The 13864-nt window shown below is 46.0% G+C and overlaps 1 protein-coding gene across 1 annotated transcript in view; it reads left to right on the top strand.

Moving 5' to 3' along the window:
• The first annotated feature begins 1888 nt into the window (after nucleotides 1-1888).
• The window catches only part of LOC126234953 (glutamate receptor 2), a 129958-nt gene continuing 117982 nt past the window's right edge, over nucleotides 1889-13864 (top strand). The window contains exon 1 of the mRNA XM_049943692.1: nucleotides 1889-2157. Coding sequence (XP_049799649.1) covers nucleotides 1889-2157 — 269 coding nt within the window. The remainder of the gene's footprint in view (nucleotides 2158-13864) is intronic.

The raw sequence follows: 13864 nt of genomic DNA on the forward strand, positions 1-13864 counted from the left end.
TTAATCACGCTCAGACGGTGACAAGAACAGAGAGCTATCTTCTCACCTGGCGAAAATTTAAAGAAAAAGGGACGACTAGCAAAATCAAGGACCAACCAGATTCTTTGATAAAATCACGGCCGAGCAACAAATTTACTGTTAGTTTCTTTACAACTAGGAGAGTAACCAGCCAGGGAAAATTGCAAATATACAAGCTACTGCGCAGCTCCCCAACCAGAGGCAACTCCTGCCCATTGGCCACACGACACCTCGGAGGGCAGGGAGACACAGGAGATAATTTACACAAATGCCGAACTCCAAATACCACTTATGGTCAAGTAACGAGATGGAACTACCGGAGTCCAATAATGGTTCCTGTCTGTGGGATATGTGCACATCAAGGGGTTGACCTCTGACACGTACAAACCCTCTCCCCCCCCCCCCCCCGCCCCATCCGGCGACAGCTGATTGGCCTCGGCTACTGCGCAGTCGGACACTCGCTTACGAAACGGTCGTGAGCGCCACAACAAAAACAACGCCTGTGTGCGAGTGAATCGTATTTGAGAAATGGTTTGTCTCCCATGGAAACTGAAGACACTGGTGCTGAACTTACATATATCCTATACTGCTCATCAGCGAAAGTGAGGGCCTCAATAGAATCTACAAGTTCTTGTAATTCATCAAAGTCGGTGGGTCGGCGAGCAAACACTAAGCGTAATCCATCCTTGGGGCTCATGCCCTCTAAGATGTTAGAAATGCTATCAGACTCGGTACAGGACATACAAAGGGCTAGGACGACTGTACACATTCGCTCCACGTATTGGCTCAATGCCTCTGACGATGCCTGAACCTGCCAATAATACTTCCGCTCAAGTTTATTGCATACACGCCAACTTTCTACCTATAATAAGAGCCCTGAGCTGCCCTATGGAATCCTGATGTCTCAAAGTTTCTGAAACCAAAGTAAGCAATGTCTCCTTAGCTGAAGGATAAAGCAAGGACAGGCAATATGCCTGCATAAGGCATCAGCATGAGACTCAAACCGCACAAGCAGCCACAAGACATGCTGCACTTGTTTTAAACTACTAACAGACAGTTCTGAAATACCGGTCGGGAGGCAATTAATTGATTGTGGCTTAAAATTTCCTGCCCTAAGCCTACATCCTCACAGATGCCACCCTAACCTGCAAGTCTGTTGCCTGATCACCCACTCAACTGCTTTACTTTCAGTCTCTCGTGATTGTCAAGTTCAGTACGGCTCAAATCAAACAAGCGATTTCCTAAATGCGCCAGACAAGCTTGAATCCTACCGAAGACTGCCTACTCGTGGGCTGGCTATCCTCCAGAAACGATTTCGCTGTACTTGATCTATCGCAGCTGAAATGTTGTGAAGAGAGGCACCTACTGCTGCTGTGTCTCTTAATGAATGGGTCATGACAGCGTTTTAAATTTAAAAAAAATATTTGAAATAATGGAAATTAAATTTTTGCTGCCCCTGAAAACCGTGAGTTAGGCAACCTGCTACTGGGTCTTTGAACCAAGAAAAATGAGCCATGAGCTGTGAATCGGGTTAGTAATATTGTATACAAGGTGAAGCAGAACTCCAGAAACAAGAGACCAAAACAAGAGAGTCTGACAAGCAAGTATGGGCTATAATATGGATAATTTAAGAGTTATGAGCACCTGTTCATCTCCCCTACTAAACAATTGCTCACAGCTGTTAAGGTACGCATTTTGGAGCCCATGCTTACTGGACACTTTTTGTTGTTTTGGTCTGTACTACTATCTCCGAATATTTGTCGGTCGAATTTTGGTCCTACCAGAAGGTAGAACTCTGTAACTTTATGTCTCCCCTCGTAATGGCATCTTGGTTCATCACTGACATCGTCCCCTCCCTGCCCTGGGACTGATGGCTTTGACCGCCCGCAGAGCTGCGGATGGCCGCTGGCCGCCCCCTGGGGCGTGCATCCTGTTGCGCACAGAGGCGCAGCCGGGGGCGGCAGTTGGGGGCGGCGGGCCGTGCCTGCGGCCGGAACGCCCGCCCCCGCGGCTGCTGGTTCTGCTGCTGCTGGCGCCACAGGGCGCCGCGGCCACGCAGCGCGGCCACGCCTCCAACTTCCTCGCTGGCCTGCACCACCATGTCGCCGCTCGCACCACCGTCGTCACTTTTGCAGGATGGTGAGTAGGGCTGTCTCGAGTTATACAAACTGGTACACGTTGTACCTAGCAGCTTCAAATACACTGGCAGAAAACAATCGCAACACCAAAAAGGAGTGTGCGACATAAACAGAAGTAGGAAGGTATGTTTCTACCTCTGAAAGATGATGTCTATTCGAATTTCGCGCCAGTCGCACAAGAGGATGGATATCAGTTTGCTTTAAATACACGCTGTAAGCGTTAGTTCCTTTGAGATTGGACGTTTTGACTTAATGTTAGTCAAAAATGCCATTAAGGCGACAAAGACGCCATTACCAACAACACCTCCTTGAGTTTGAACAAGGTCGTGTAATAGGGCTACGAGAAGCTGGATGTTCCTTTTTCGGTATATGCAATTACTTAGCAGGAATGTAGCCACTGTACACTATTGTTGGCAGTGGTGTTCACGGGAAGGTACGGCATCAAGAAAAAGCTCCGGATGGCCACGTGGAACTATCGAGAGGGAAGACCATGGTGTTTGGCATAAGTCTTTGGCCCATCGTACTGCATCTGTAGCAGTAATTTGACCAGCACCACAGTGACACAACGAACTGTTACAAATCAGTTTCTTCAAGGACAGCTCCAAGCCAGACACAAGCAGCGTGCATTCCTCTGATCCCAAACCACCGCCATTTGCGACTTCAGTGGTGTCAAACGAGAGCTCATAAAGGGGGCCTCGTGCCTTCCATCTACCTCTCCTACCAGATCTAATCCCTCCTTCTTCCCTCCCCCTCCTCAGGGCTCCCTCTCTCCCTCCCTCTCCCCCTTCCCTTCTTCCTCCTTTTTCTCTGTCGAAAACACACCTTCTTTCTCCTTTTCACCCCCCCCCCCCCAGGCTTCGGGCTATTTTCCTTCTCCCCTCTACTACCCCACTCTTGGTTTCCCCTACCATCTCTCACCCCCTTTCCTTCCTCCCCCCTCCTCCCTTCACCCGGTGTTAGGTCACCTTCGGTGCGGTGATTTTTAACGTTTTTGTTGTGGTGTCAGTGTTTCTTCGGTGTCGTGTGCAGTGCTACGTTCCTCCAGCACCAACAGTGCCGCCAGCATCATTGTGTTCCCACTGTGGGGTATTCTTTGTTTTCGTGTCGACTCACAGTGTTCATTCTCCACATGTGTGTGTGGCTCTCGTCTATGTTGTTTTTAAATCTACCATTTACACTCATCTATTTTGTTCTTGTTTAATCATAACTTTATACATTCTATGTTATGTGTTCTTTTCTCATTTGACTATGTTTTTTTTTTCTGTAACTCTCTTGGCTGAAGAGCGGTGTATTGTGCCGCTGCTAGCTTGCCCCATTTTCAGGAGTGAAATAACAATAAAGAAAAACAAACATTATGGGGGCAGGGTGGAGGTCTGCTGTTGTGTTGGTCGCGTGTTGGTTAGAAGGAGACAAATAGAGGGCCTGCACCCAAAGTCACTGCGAGCTAAATACACTGGAATTACACCGTGAGTTATGGTGTGGGACGCGATTTCTTACGACAGCATGAGCACTCTCGCAGTTATCCCACTCACCCAGACAGCAAATTTGTATGTGAGTCTGGTGATTCGAGCTGTTGTGCTGGCATTCATGAACAGCATTTCAGGGGATGTTTTCCAACTGGATAACGCTCGGCCACATACTGCTTTTGTGCCAACATGCTCTACAGAGGGTTCAGATGTTTCCTTGGCCTGCTCGATTGCCAGATCTGTCTCAAGTCGAGCTTATATATGACATCATCAGACGACAATTCCAGCGTCACCCACGAACAGCGTTAACCGTTCCTGTATTGACTGACCAACTGCGACAGACATTGAACTCCATCCCACAAACTGACATCCGGCACCTGTGCATTACAATGCATTCACGTTTGTATGCTTGCATTCAACATTCTGGCGGTCACACTGGTTCTTTGTGTACCAGCATTTCACATCTGCAGTGTGTTATTCCGCACTTACATTAACCCGTGATTTTGTATTGTTGATCACTTAAATATGTTACATAGAAAAATGATTTCCCGAAATTTCTACATTAATTATTTTTGGTGTTGCAATTTTTCCGTCTGTGTAACAAAAGAGACGTACTCAGTACGATTAGTAATGTAAAACAGCCATGAAATACAAGTAGAGCAGCGTGTCATGTCTTTGAAAACTTTTCAGACTTGTACCATTAGCAAGCCTCTTCTTATTCCAAGTTCAGATGATGCTATTCACTTTACTTTTGCTGCACTCTTTTTTCTGAAATTACAAAGATTATTCCAGCAAAGTAAGGTATTTTTGTAAATGTGATAAACTTTCCCTACAGTGGAGTACAAAATTAAAGCAACAAACCGAAATTTTGCAAGGCTGCATTTATTTTGCCACAGAACAATATAATCAGGTTATAGCGAAGTAGAAACAATATAAAGAATACAGAACGTAAACAACTACAACACGCATAACGGTAGACAAAAATGTTCTTCGTTTTTCCCAACTTAACGGATTTACACACTCATTCCGACAACTGGTTAATGCGCTCAGTGTGGGGTGTAACTACCTCTGGCACCAATACATGCCTGACGAACGATGGGGCATGCTGTGAATGATGTCATCAGTCTGATGTTGAGGCAATAACGCCCATTCTTCCTGCAGCACTGCTCGCAAGTTTTGGAGAGTTGTTTGTGGATGCTCACTTGATGCAACCCGTGACCCTAGTGCATCCCAGACGTTCTCTATGGGATTCAAATAGGAAGAGCGAGCAGGCGACGCCATGTGTGCAATATCTTCCGTTTCCAAGAAAACATCAACCAAGCCTGCTGTCTTGAGATCGAGCAGTATCGTCCAGCAATACGAAGCCCGGGCCCACAGCACCTCGCAACAACCACACATGAGGTCCCACGATCTCCACATGATACCTGACGTCAGCTGAACCTTGCCGATTCCCCCGTACAATTTCAAGAAGAGGGGTTCGACTAGTCAACATAATACCTGCCCACACCATTAGGGATCATTCTCAATATCAGTCTCTTTTCACAACGGTTGGGTCCCGAAATCGGTTCCAAGTTCCTTCCAGACGCGAATCCGTCAAGAATCACTGTCCAGACCAAATCGGGACTCATCTGTGAAAAGAACATTGGCTCAATATTCGACCGTTCAGGTGTCATGTAGACAGCTCCACTCTTGACGTTCCCTTCTGTGAGGACGCGGCAGACGTACACACACAGCAGGTCTCCGACAATAAAGGCCACTCTGCCGAAGCCTTCTGCACTCGGTTTGCCTCGATGCAACAACTCCAGTAGAAACTGCGAAGTCAGATGCCAATTGCTCTGCAGTACTAAGTCATTACCGTCGTGCCCTTACGGCCAAATAACGGTTTCTCTTTCTGATGTTACACGTGATCGATCCAGCCCCGCTCTTCTGGACATAGTTTCAGCCTCTATAAACTGTCGTCAAATACGAAAAACAACAGAAGGATTCACATTACGCCATCGGGCAACCCTGCTTCCATTCTTCCCACGGCAGTTCACCGCAGAGAGCCTGATGGGCGTCTTCTCTGTGCCATGCTGCACCGTCTGTGACTGTGCAAACAGCTATTGTGGATTAGGGACTACCTGGAAAACACTATCCCGTTTGATAGGTGCCCTGCAGTACCTTGTGAGATAACGGGATCCCCATATCCGTCTAGACATGCCGCCTGTGTTTACACATCCAGTGCGTGTGCTTGCGATGGTAGATGAGGCACCGGTGCTGATCAATTTTAAGTAATCCTATAAATGATCATATACGGCCTGTTTTTGACCACTATGGAGACCCGTTAGCTCACCAGGTAGTGGTATAACCGAAGGGCATCACGGGAACGTTCTATGTTGTTTTGTGCTATTTTATAATTGACATCCACTACATAGCGAAAAATTGCTGACTATGAACACTGGGTCATCCCATTCTCTGTTTTGATCAGAACGTAACTTCATTTTATTGCTCCTGATGATGCAGCTATAATCCTGGGAAACCGATCGTGTTTACAAATAAAATACAGATGAAGCCATTTTATTTTCAAAATGATACATCCAGGCTGTGACTGTCCTGAATATGAAGTCACTGTATGTAACAGCTTATGTGCTACATTATTAATCTACTATAATCAAATAATAATTAGTAACTGGAACAAATTACGGATCTGTATTATCAGAAAACAGAGTAAAAAAAATTGAAATAGAAGCTATTGGTAATTAACACAAATTTCCATTTTCGAGACAATGAAAACTGTTAAGACATGAAAGAAACTTATTTCATTTGCAAATATCACGTGTTCCATGGTAGAAGACCTTCTTCTCTTTCAAAGTACAAGATGGTGGATGACCAACAAAATATGACTTAACCGTCCACACGTCACGCAACTAGTTTCAAAAATACACTGAATTTTACTCTCTATGAAACTAAGTAACTGAAGAATTAACAGTACCCTTCAAATAGCTTTCATATATTATACGACGCTTAAATATGCAGAATATTTACAAACTTTGCACAAAACGTACATAACAAGAACAGTATGAAATGTCAGAAATTGATTATGGCATTTTCTACTTTGCAATGGTTCTAGTGATTCTAAAATTAGTCACTACATTGAAAAAAGACGATGAAACACCATGTGTTTCTAGGTACATCACTCTTCCCTACATAATTTGGCAGTTTCTGTACAGTAAGTAACTAGAACCACATCGAGGTTGTGCATTATTGAATAATGTTACTTAAATGAGCTAAGTAGTTGAAAAATAATGCACACAACAAATTAAATATATCACTGTAGTAAATAAATTATAAATTATATAAACCCTAAAAAATTGAAAGTAAAACAAAATATATCTCTTATTTTTTATGGCAGCTACTGACCACTGATTTTAATATGATGTATAATAGAGAACAGATTTCATTTGCTCCTCATAAATTATTGATAGTGCACAAATTATAAATTGGACTATAATTAAATAATGAGAGAACATTCCTGTCCAAGAATTTTGTTTTCTTTATATTTTACTTTCCATTGTCTTGCTTTGAGTGAATCAAACTAACTGATTATGACACTGATGTCAAATTCAGAGGCTGCGTCGTATTCTGCCGAGAAGGTAGCTGAACATGTCAGTCTGCTTCACCTGCACTCGATCTTTTTTTTATCACCTTTAATTTGCTGAAACTCCGTTGACAACATGGTGTAGTCATTGAACTCTTCACAAATATCATCAGAGCTAGTTCTATGTTTGGATAAGCATCTCATAAACCCTACTTTGCATAAATAAATAAATAAAATCCAAATGTCAGTGTTCTTTATCAGCTTTTTTCTATTACAGTTTAAAAGCCGCTATTTCGTTAACTAGCCGCGCGGAATGGTCGAGCGGTTTGAGGCGCCATGTAACGGATTGCGCGGCCCCTCCCGCTGGAGGTTCGAGTCCTCCCTTGGGCATGGGTATGTGTGTTCTTCTTAGCATAAATTGGTTTAAGTGGAGTGTAAGTCTAGGGACCGCTGACCTCAGCAGTTTGGTCTCTTAGGAAATCACACTTTTTTTTTTTTTTCGTTAACCAGCTCAGCATCAATAGTTCTGCCACATTTGGCTTTCATTTAAGGTGCTCGTGACAGAAAACTGAAGTGAGATGAAACGGTGTTTTATGTTTGAGGTCTGTTTCCCATTTCAGTTATTATTCTATCAAAAACCTCCAAGTACCGTAGCTTAAACAGTTTCACTCCAGGCTTCAGTTGGCTGAAATCGGCAAAAATCGGAAGTATTTCGTCAAAAAACATGTTTTCTTCAGCAACCGCTCGTCAACCTTTGAGATACTATAGTGCCGTAGTGAACTAGCAGCAAAAAGAGTATTGTTGAACTCGAGCTGGCTGTGTAACCGGCAGCTGAATGGACCAAGCGCATTGATCACACGTAACCAATGTGACGCCTGTAGGGTAGTAGTCTTTTGTATATCATGTTACTTGGACGAAGTGACACTGTGACCAAAGTGTCTGTTTACAGTCATGAGCCGAGGGAAAGCCCACTTCTAGCAGGCGAAGATAAGAACACGGAGGCACTAGAACTCGTATCTTTCGCGGTTGATTCTTAAATCACCATTCTTGTTCTCTCTTTCTTTCCGGTTAGGCCGGCCGAAGTGGCCGTGCGGTTAAAGGCGCTGCAGTCTGGAACCGCAAGACCACTACGGTCGCAGGTTCGAATCCTGCCTCGGGCATGGATGTTTGTGATGTCCTTAGGTTAGTTAGGTTTAACTAGTTCTAAGTTCTAGGGGACTAATGACCTCAGCAGTTGAGTCCCATAGTGCTCAGAGCCATTTGAACCATTTTTTCTTTCCGGTTAGTTTTCGCACCTCCTCCCCCCTCCCCCTCCCCCCCCCCCCCCCCCCCCAGTGGCTGCTCCATTGGCTGGGGACTACACTCTGTAAGTAAAACATATCAGTAGACCTCACTACACGTTCAAAAGAATTTCCACCAATGTCCCACGCGTGCTTGGATGCACTACTGAAGCCGTCGCGGAAAGTCTTAGATAAAAAGTGCTAACGTATCCTGTGGAATGACGCTTATTTCACGCCGAATGGCAGTCTCATGTGCGTCAATTGTCTGCAAATGGTTGCAAGGGCTCTTTTCTCCGCATACACTGAGATTTCAAAAGTCATGGGATACCTCCTAATATCGTGTCGCACCTCCTTTTGCCAGGCATAATCCAGCAACTCGACACGGCATGGACTCAACAAGTCGTTGGAATTCCCCCGCAGAAATATTGAGTCGTGCTGCGTCCATAGTCCTCCATAACTCTGAAGATCCAGAATGAGATTTTCACTCTGCAGCGGAGTGTGCGCTGATATGAAACTTCCTGGCAGATTAAAACTGTGTGCCCGACCGAGACTCGAACTCGAGACCTTTGCCTTTCGCGGGCAAGTGCTCTAGGTTCGCAGGAGAGCTTCTGTAAAGTTTGGAAGGTAGGAGACGAGATACTGGCAAAAGTGAAGCTGTGAGTACCGGGCGTGAGTCGTGTTTCGGTAGCTCAGATGGTAGAGCACTTGCCCGCGAAAGGCAAAGGTCCCGAGTTCGAGTCTCGGTCGGGCACACAGTTTTAATCTGCCAGGAACTTTCAACTCTGAAGATGTTGCCAACGCAGGATTTTGTGCACGAACTGATCTCTCGACTGTGTCCCATAAATGCTCGATGTATGGTCAAATAATTCGCTCGAATTGTCCATAATTGCTCTTCGAACTATTCACGAACAATTGTGGCCATGTGGCATTGCTTATTGTCATCAATAAAAATTCCATCGTTCTTTGGAAGCATGAAGTCCATGATGACTGCAAACGGTCTCCAGACAGACAAACATAACCATTTCTACTTGTCCGCGAAAGGCAATGATCTCGAGTCCCAGTCTCGTTCCGGCACAAGTTTTAATCTGCCAGGAAGTTTCATATCAGCGCACACTCCGCTGCATAGTGAAAATTTCATTTGGACCTGAGAACCCAGTCCATTCCACGTAAACACAGCCCACACTATTATGAAGCTACCACCAGCTTGCACAGTGCCTTGTTGACAACTTGGGTACGCGGCTTTGTGGGGTCTGCTGCACACTTGAACCCTACCACCGGATTTTAACAACTGAAATCGGGTCTCATCTAACCAGGCCACGGTTTCCCAGTCGTCTAAAGTGCAACCCAGTATAGTCATGAGCCCCTACGAGGCGCTGCAGGCGAGGTCGTGCTACCATTGGTTCATTGCCTAGACCCTGGGGGCACTTATAGGTGAGTCCGACTCCCGGCGTCAGTTATGCTCCTTGATGATCAATTCTTTTTCAGAGCCCGCGATTTCATGCCGCTAGACCTACATTCTCTCAGTGTTTCCCAGCTCTGGTGGATGACATGGCCGCCGAGGTGCCAGTCCTAAAGCCTTTTTTAAACTAAAATATCCGTCTTACTTTATTAGTTTCTCCAACATCTTTATTTTGATAGGCTCCTTAGTTACTCTGTCCCACATTCTTGGCGTTTTCACCAGGATGCTCTTCTCCTAATGAAACTGCGATCCTATGGAGTATCGTCTCAGCTGTGCGACTGTATTTATGTTTCTTGTCAGAAAGGTGAAGGTTAGTCGTAATTGACGCGAATTCATCGAGTCAAACAAAAGTGATATGTAGCATTCCCAAGGAGAAAGTGATGCATATTGCAAGTCCTCTGCTGTTTGTAATCTATAAGAGGTAGTCAAATAAAACGAGACAGATGGAAAAAAGTAAGTTAACTGTTTATTACAAAATTGTTAAGGCTTTCGTGGCCACTTGTTGACAAATTGGCTGTTAGCTTCTGTCTCGAGTTCTTCGGTCGATGTTCGTTTGATGATTTTTCTGGCGTTTCGCCACCACGAGTGGCTGGAATTGTCAAAGCTTCACCCTCAGTCAACCACCAGCAGTGGAGGGTGGAGCTTTGACAATACCAGCCACTCGTGGTGGCGAAACGTCAGAAAAATCATCAAACGAACGTCGGCCGAAGAACCCGAGACAGAAGCCAACAGGCAATTTATCGAACTGTTTATTATTTCAGAAGTAATCGCTATAAGTGTTAATATATTTCCCCAACTTTGAGGTAAGACGGTCACTGCCTGCGTGGCAAAATTTTTGTGGTTGCCAGTGGAAACATGATTGTACCCAGGAGTGCACCTCTTTGTCCGACGCAAATCGACGGCCACGAATGTTATTCTTCAGGGCACTAAAAATACGGAAATCGCATGGAGAGAGATCGGGACTGTACGAAGGATGGGTAAGGGCTTCTCAGCGAAACTTCTGCAGTGACTTCGAAACAACATGCACGCCATCTCCGGGAAAGTCGCGATCATCTTTTTATTTGAATACAAGACCCCGCTGCTCATTGATTTTGTGAGACACGGCTCCACAATCAACTCACAGCGGTAAGTGGAATGGTGCCATCAAGTCCAAAAGCCCAGGAATGTTGACGGACGGCATCATTCTGTTGCAGGATAATAGCCGCTCACAGAGGTTGTTTCGACTACGCTGCAGAAGTTTCGCTGGGAAATCCTTACACTTCTTCTACACAGTCCCGATCTCTCCCCATGCTGTTGCCACATTTTTGGGGGCCTGAAAAAAGACATTCGTGGCCTTCGATTTGCTTAGGACGAAGACGTGCACGCCTGGGTGCAATCATGGCTCTATAGGAGACAGCAAACATTTTTCCATGGAGGCACTGACCGTCTTGATGGGATAAATGTATTAATTGTTACTACGATTACTTTTAAAATAATAAACAGTTTACTTACTTGTACTTTTTCCCAATCTGTCTCGTTTCCATTTGACTGCCTCTCACGTGTAAACAATTTAGGAGACAATCTGAGCAGCCCTGTTGTTTGCAGGTGATGCTGTCGTTTCTTGTCTAGTTACTAGTAAACTGGTCAATATGAATTATGAAATGACTTACACAACGTACCTGTATGATACGAAAAGTGGTAACTGATCCTGAACAATAAAAAGTATGAAGTTGTCCACAAGAGTGTTAAACAATTCAGTTCATTTCGGTTACAGGGCAAATGATACAAATTTAAAGCTTGCCGATTCAACTAAATACCTAGGAATTACAATTACGAACAACTACAGTTGAAACGTTCACGTAGCAAACGTGAACGAGAGGCGGCATTTTATTGTTAGAATTCTTAGAACATGCCACAACTCTACTAAAGAGACTACCTACAACATGATCGCCCGTCCTCTTCTGTAGTATTTCTGTGCGGTGGGTGATTCTTGCCTTATGGGATTATCTGAGGAGATCGAAAAATTTCAAAGAAGGGCATTTCCTTTTGTAAATTGAAATGACACAATTTCTGAGACTTTATTGGTCTCATACACATACCATTTTATGCATATAGACTGAAGCGGCGAGTGAAAATTTTTGCCAAGACCGAGAATCGAACCCGGTCTCCTGCTTAGTAGGCAGGTACGGTAGCCCCTCTAACAGCTTGGCACAGCGGTTCATACAAGTGCGCGGATTAGCCTGGCACGCCCTCCTCCTCCATCCAAATTCTCACTGCCAGCCCAGTCTACTTTAAATCCCCCCCCCCCTCCCCCCTTGCCGGCCGCGGTGGTCTAGCGGTTCTGGCGCTGCAGTCCGGAACCGCGGGACTGCTACGGTCGCAGGTTCGAATCCTGCCTCGGGAATGGGTGTGTGTGATGTCCTTAGGTTAGTTAGGTTTAAGTAGTTCTAAGTTCTAGGGGACTTATGACCTAAGATGTTGAGTCCCATAGTGCTCAGAGCCATTTGAACCATTTGAAATTCCCCCCTTCCATGTTATGGAATAGCATCGAAAGTGAATGGGGGATCCAACCTGAAACTCAGACTCATGGTTCATATACAAACGAAATGTTTCTGTTCGTGTTTAAGTGTGAATTTAAAATAGATTATGGCAGCAGTGAGAATTTGGACCGAGGAGGGAGGCATGCAAGGGTAATCCGTGCAGTTGTCTGAACGGCTGTGCCAAGGTGACTTAGTGACTAACGCACCTGCCTAATAAGCAGGATGCCCGAGGTCGAATCCCAGCCTTGATACAAATTTTCACTCGCCACTTCAGTCTGCATACATAAAATCCATATGACACCAAAAAGTACCTGAAACTGTGTCATTTCATTTGTGTAAGTACTTGCACAAGGGTTTCAGGATGAAACCCCCATTTACTTTCGATGCTGAGGTGCTATTCCAGAACATGGAGCGCCTCGGCAAAAGGGGACTTTTGATCGAGGAGGGATGCTTGCCAGGATAATCCCTGCAGTCGGGTTAAACGCTGTACCACGGTGGTTTAGTGGCGCAGGCATGGTAGCTCAGCGTGTTCGGTCAAAGGGTTAGCTGCCCTCTCTAATAAAAAACTGAGTCAACGGCGCAACACTGAACTTGTACCCGAGTCATGGGAATTCACATCGAACAAATGCAACGAACTACACTCCTGGAAATGGAAAAAAGAACACATTGACACCGGTGTGTCAGACCCACCATACTTGCTCCGGACACTGCGAGAGGGCTGTACAAGCAATGATCACACGCACGGCACAGCGGACACACCAGGAACCGCGGTGTTGGCCGTCGAATGGCGCTAGCTGCGCAGCATTTGTGCACCGCCGCCGTCAGTGTCAGCCAGTTTGCCGTGGCATACGGAGCTCCATCGCAGTCTTTAACACTGGTAGCATGCCGCGACAGCGTGGACGTGAACCGTATGTGCAGTTGACGGACTTTGAGCGAGGGCGTATAGTGGGCATGCGGGAGGCCGGGTGGACGTACCGCCGAATTGCTCAACACGTGGGGCGTGAGGTCTCCACAGTACATCGATGTTGTCGCCAGTGGTCGGCGGAAGGTGCACGTGCCCGTCGACCTGGGACCGGACCGCAGCGACGCACGGATGCACGCCAAGACCGTAGGATCCTACGCAGTGCCGTAGGGGACCGCACCGCCACTTCCCAGCAAATTAGGGACACTGTTGCTCCTGGGGTATCGGCGAGGACCATTCGCAACCGTCTCCATGAAGCTGGGCTACGGTCCCGCACACCGTTAGGCCGTCTTCCGCTCACGCCCCAACATCGTGCAGCCCGCCTCCAGTGGTGTCGCGACAGGCGTGAATGGAGGGACGAATGGAGACGTGTCGTCTTCAGCGATGAGAGTCGCTTCTGCCTTGGTGCCAATGATGGTCGTATGCGTGTTTGGCGCCGTGCAGGT

This window comes from Schistocerca nitens, chromosome 2 (assembly GCF_023898315.1).
Source record: "Schistocerca nitens isolate TAMUIC-IGC-003100 chromosome 2, iqSchNite1.1, whole genome shotgun sequence".
NCBI lineage: Eukaryota > Metazoa > Arthropoda > Insecta > Orthoptera > Acrididae > Schistocerca > Schistocerca nitens.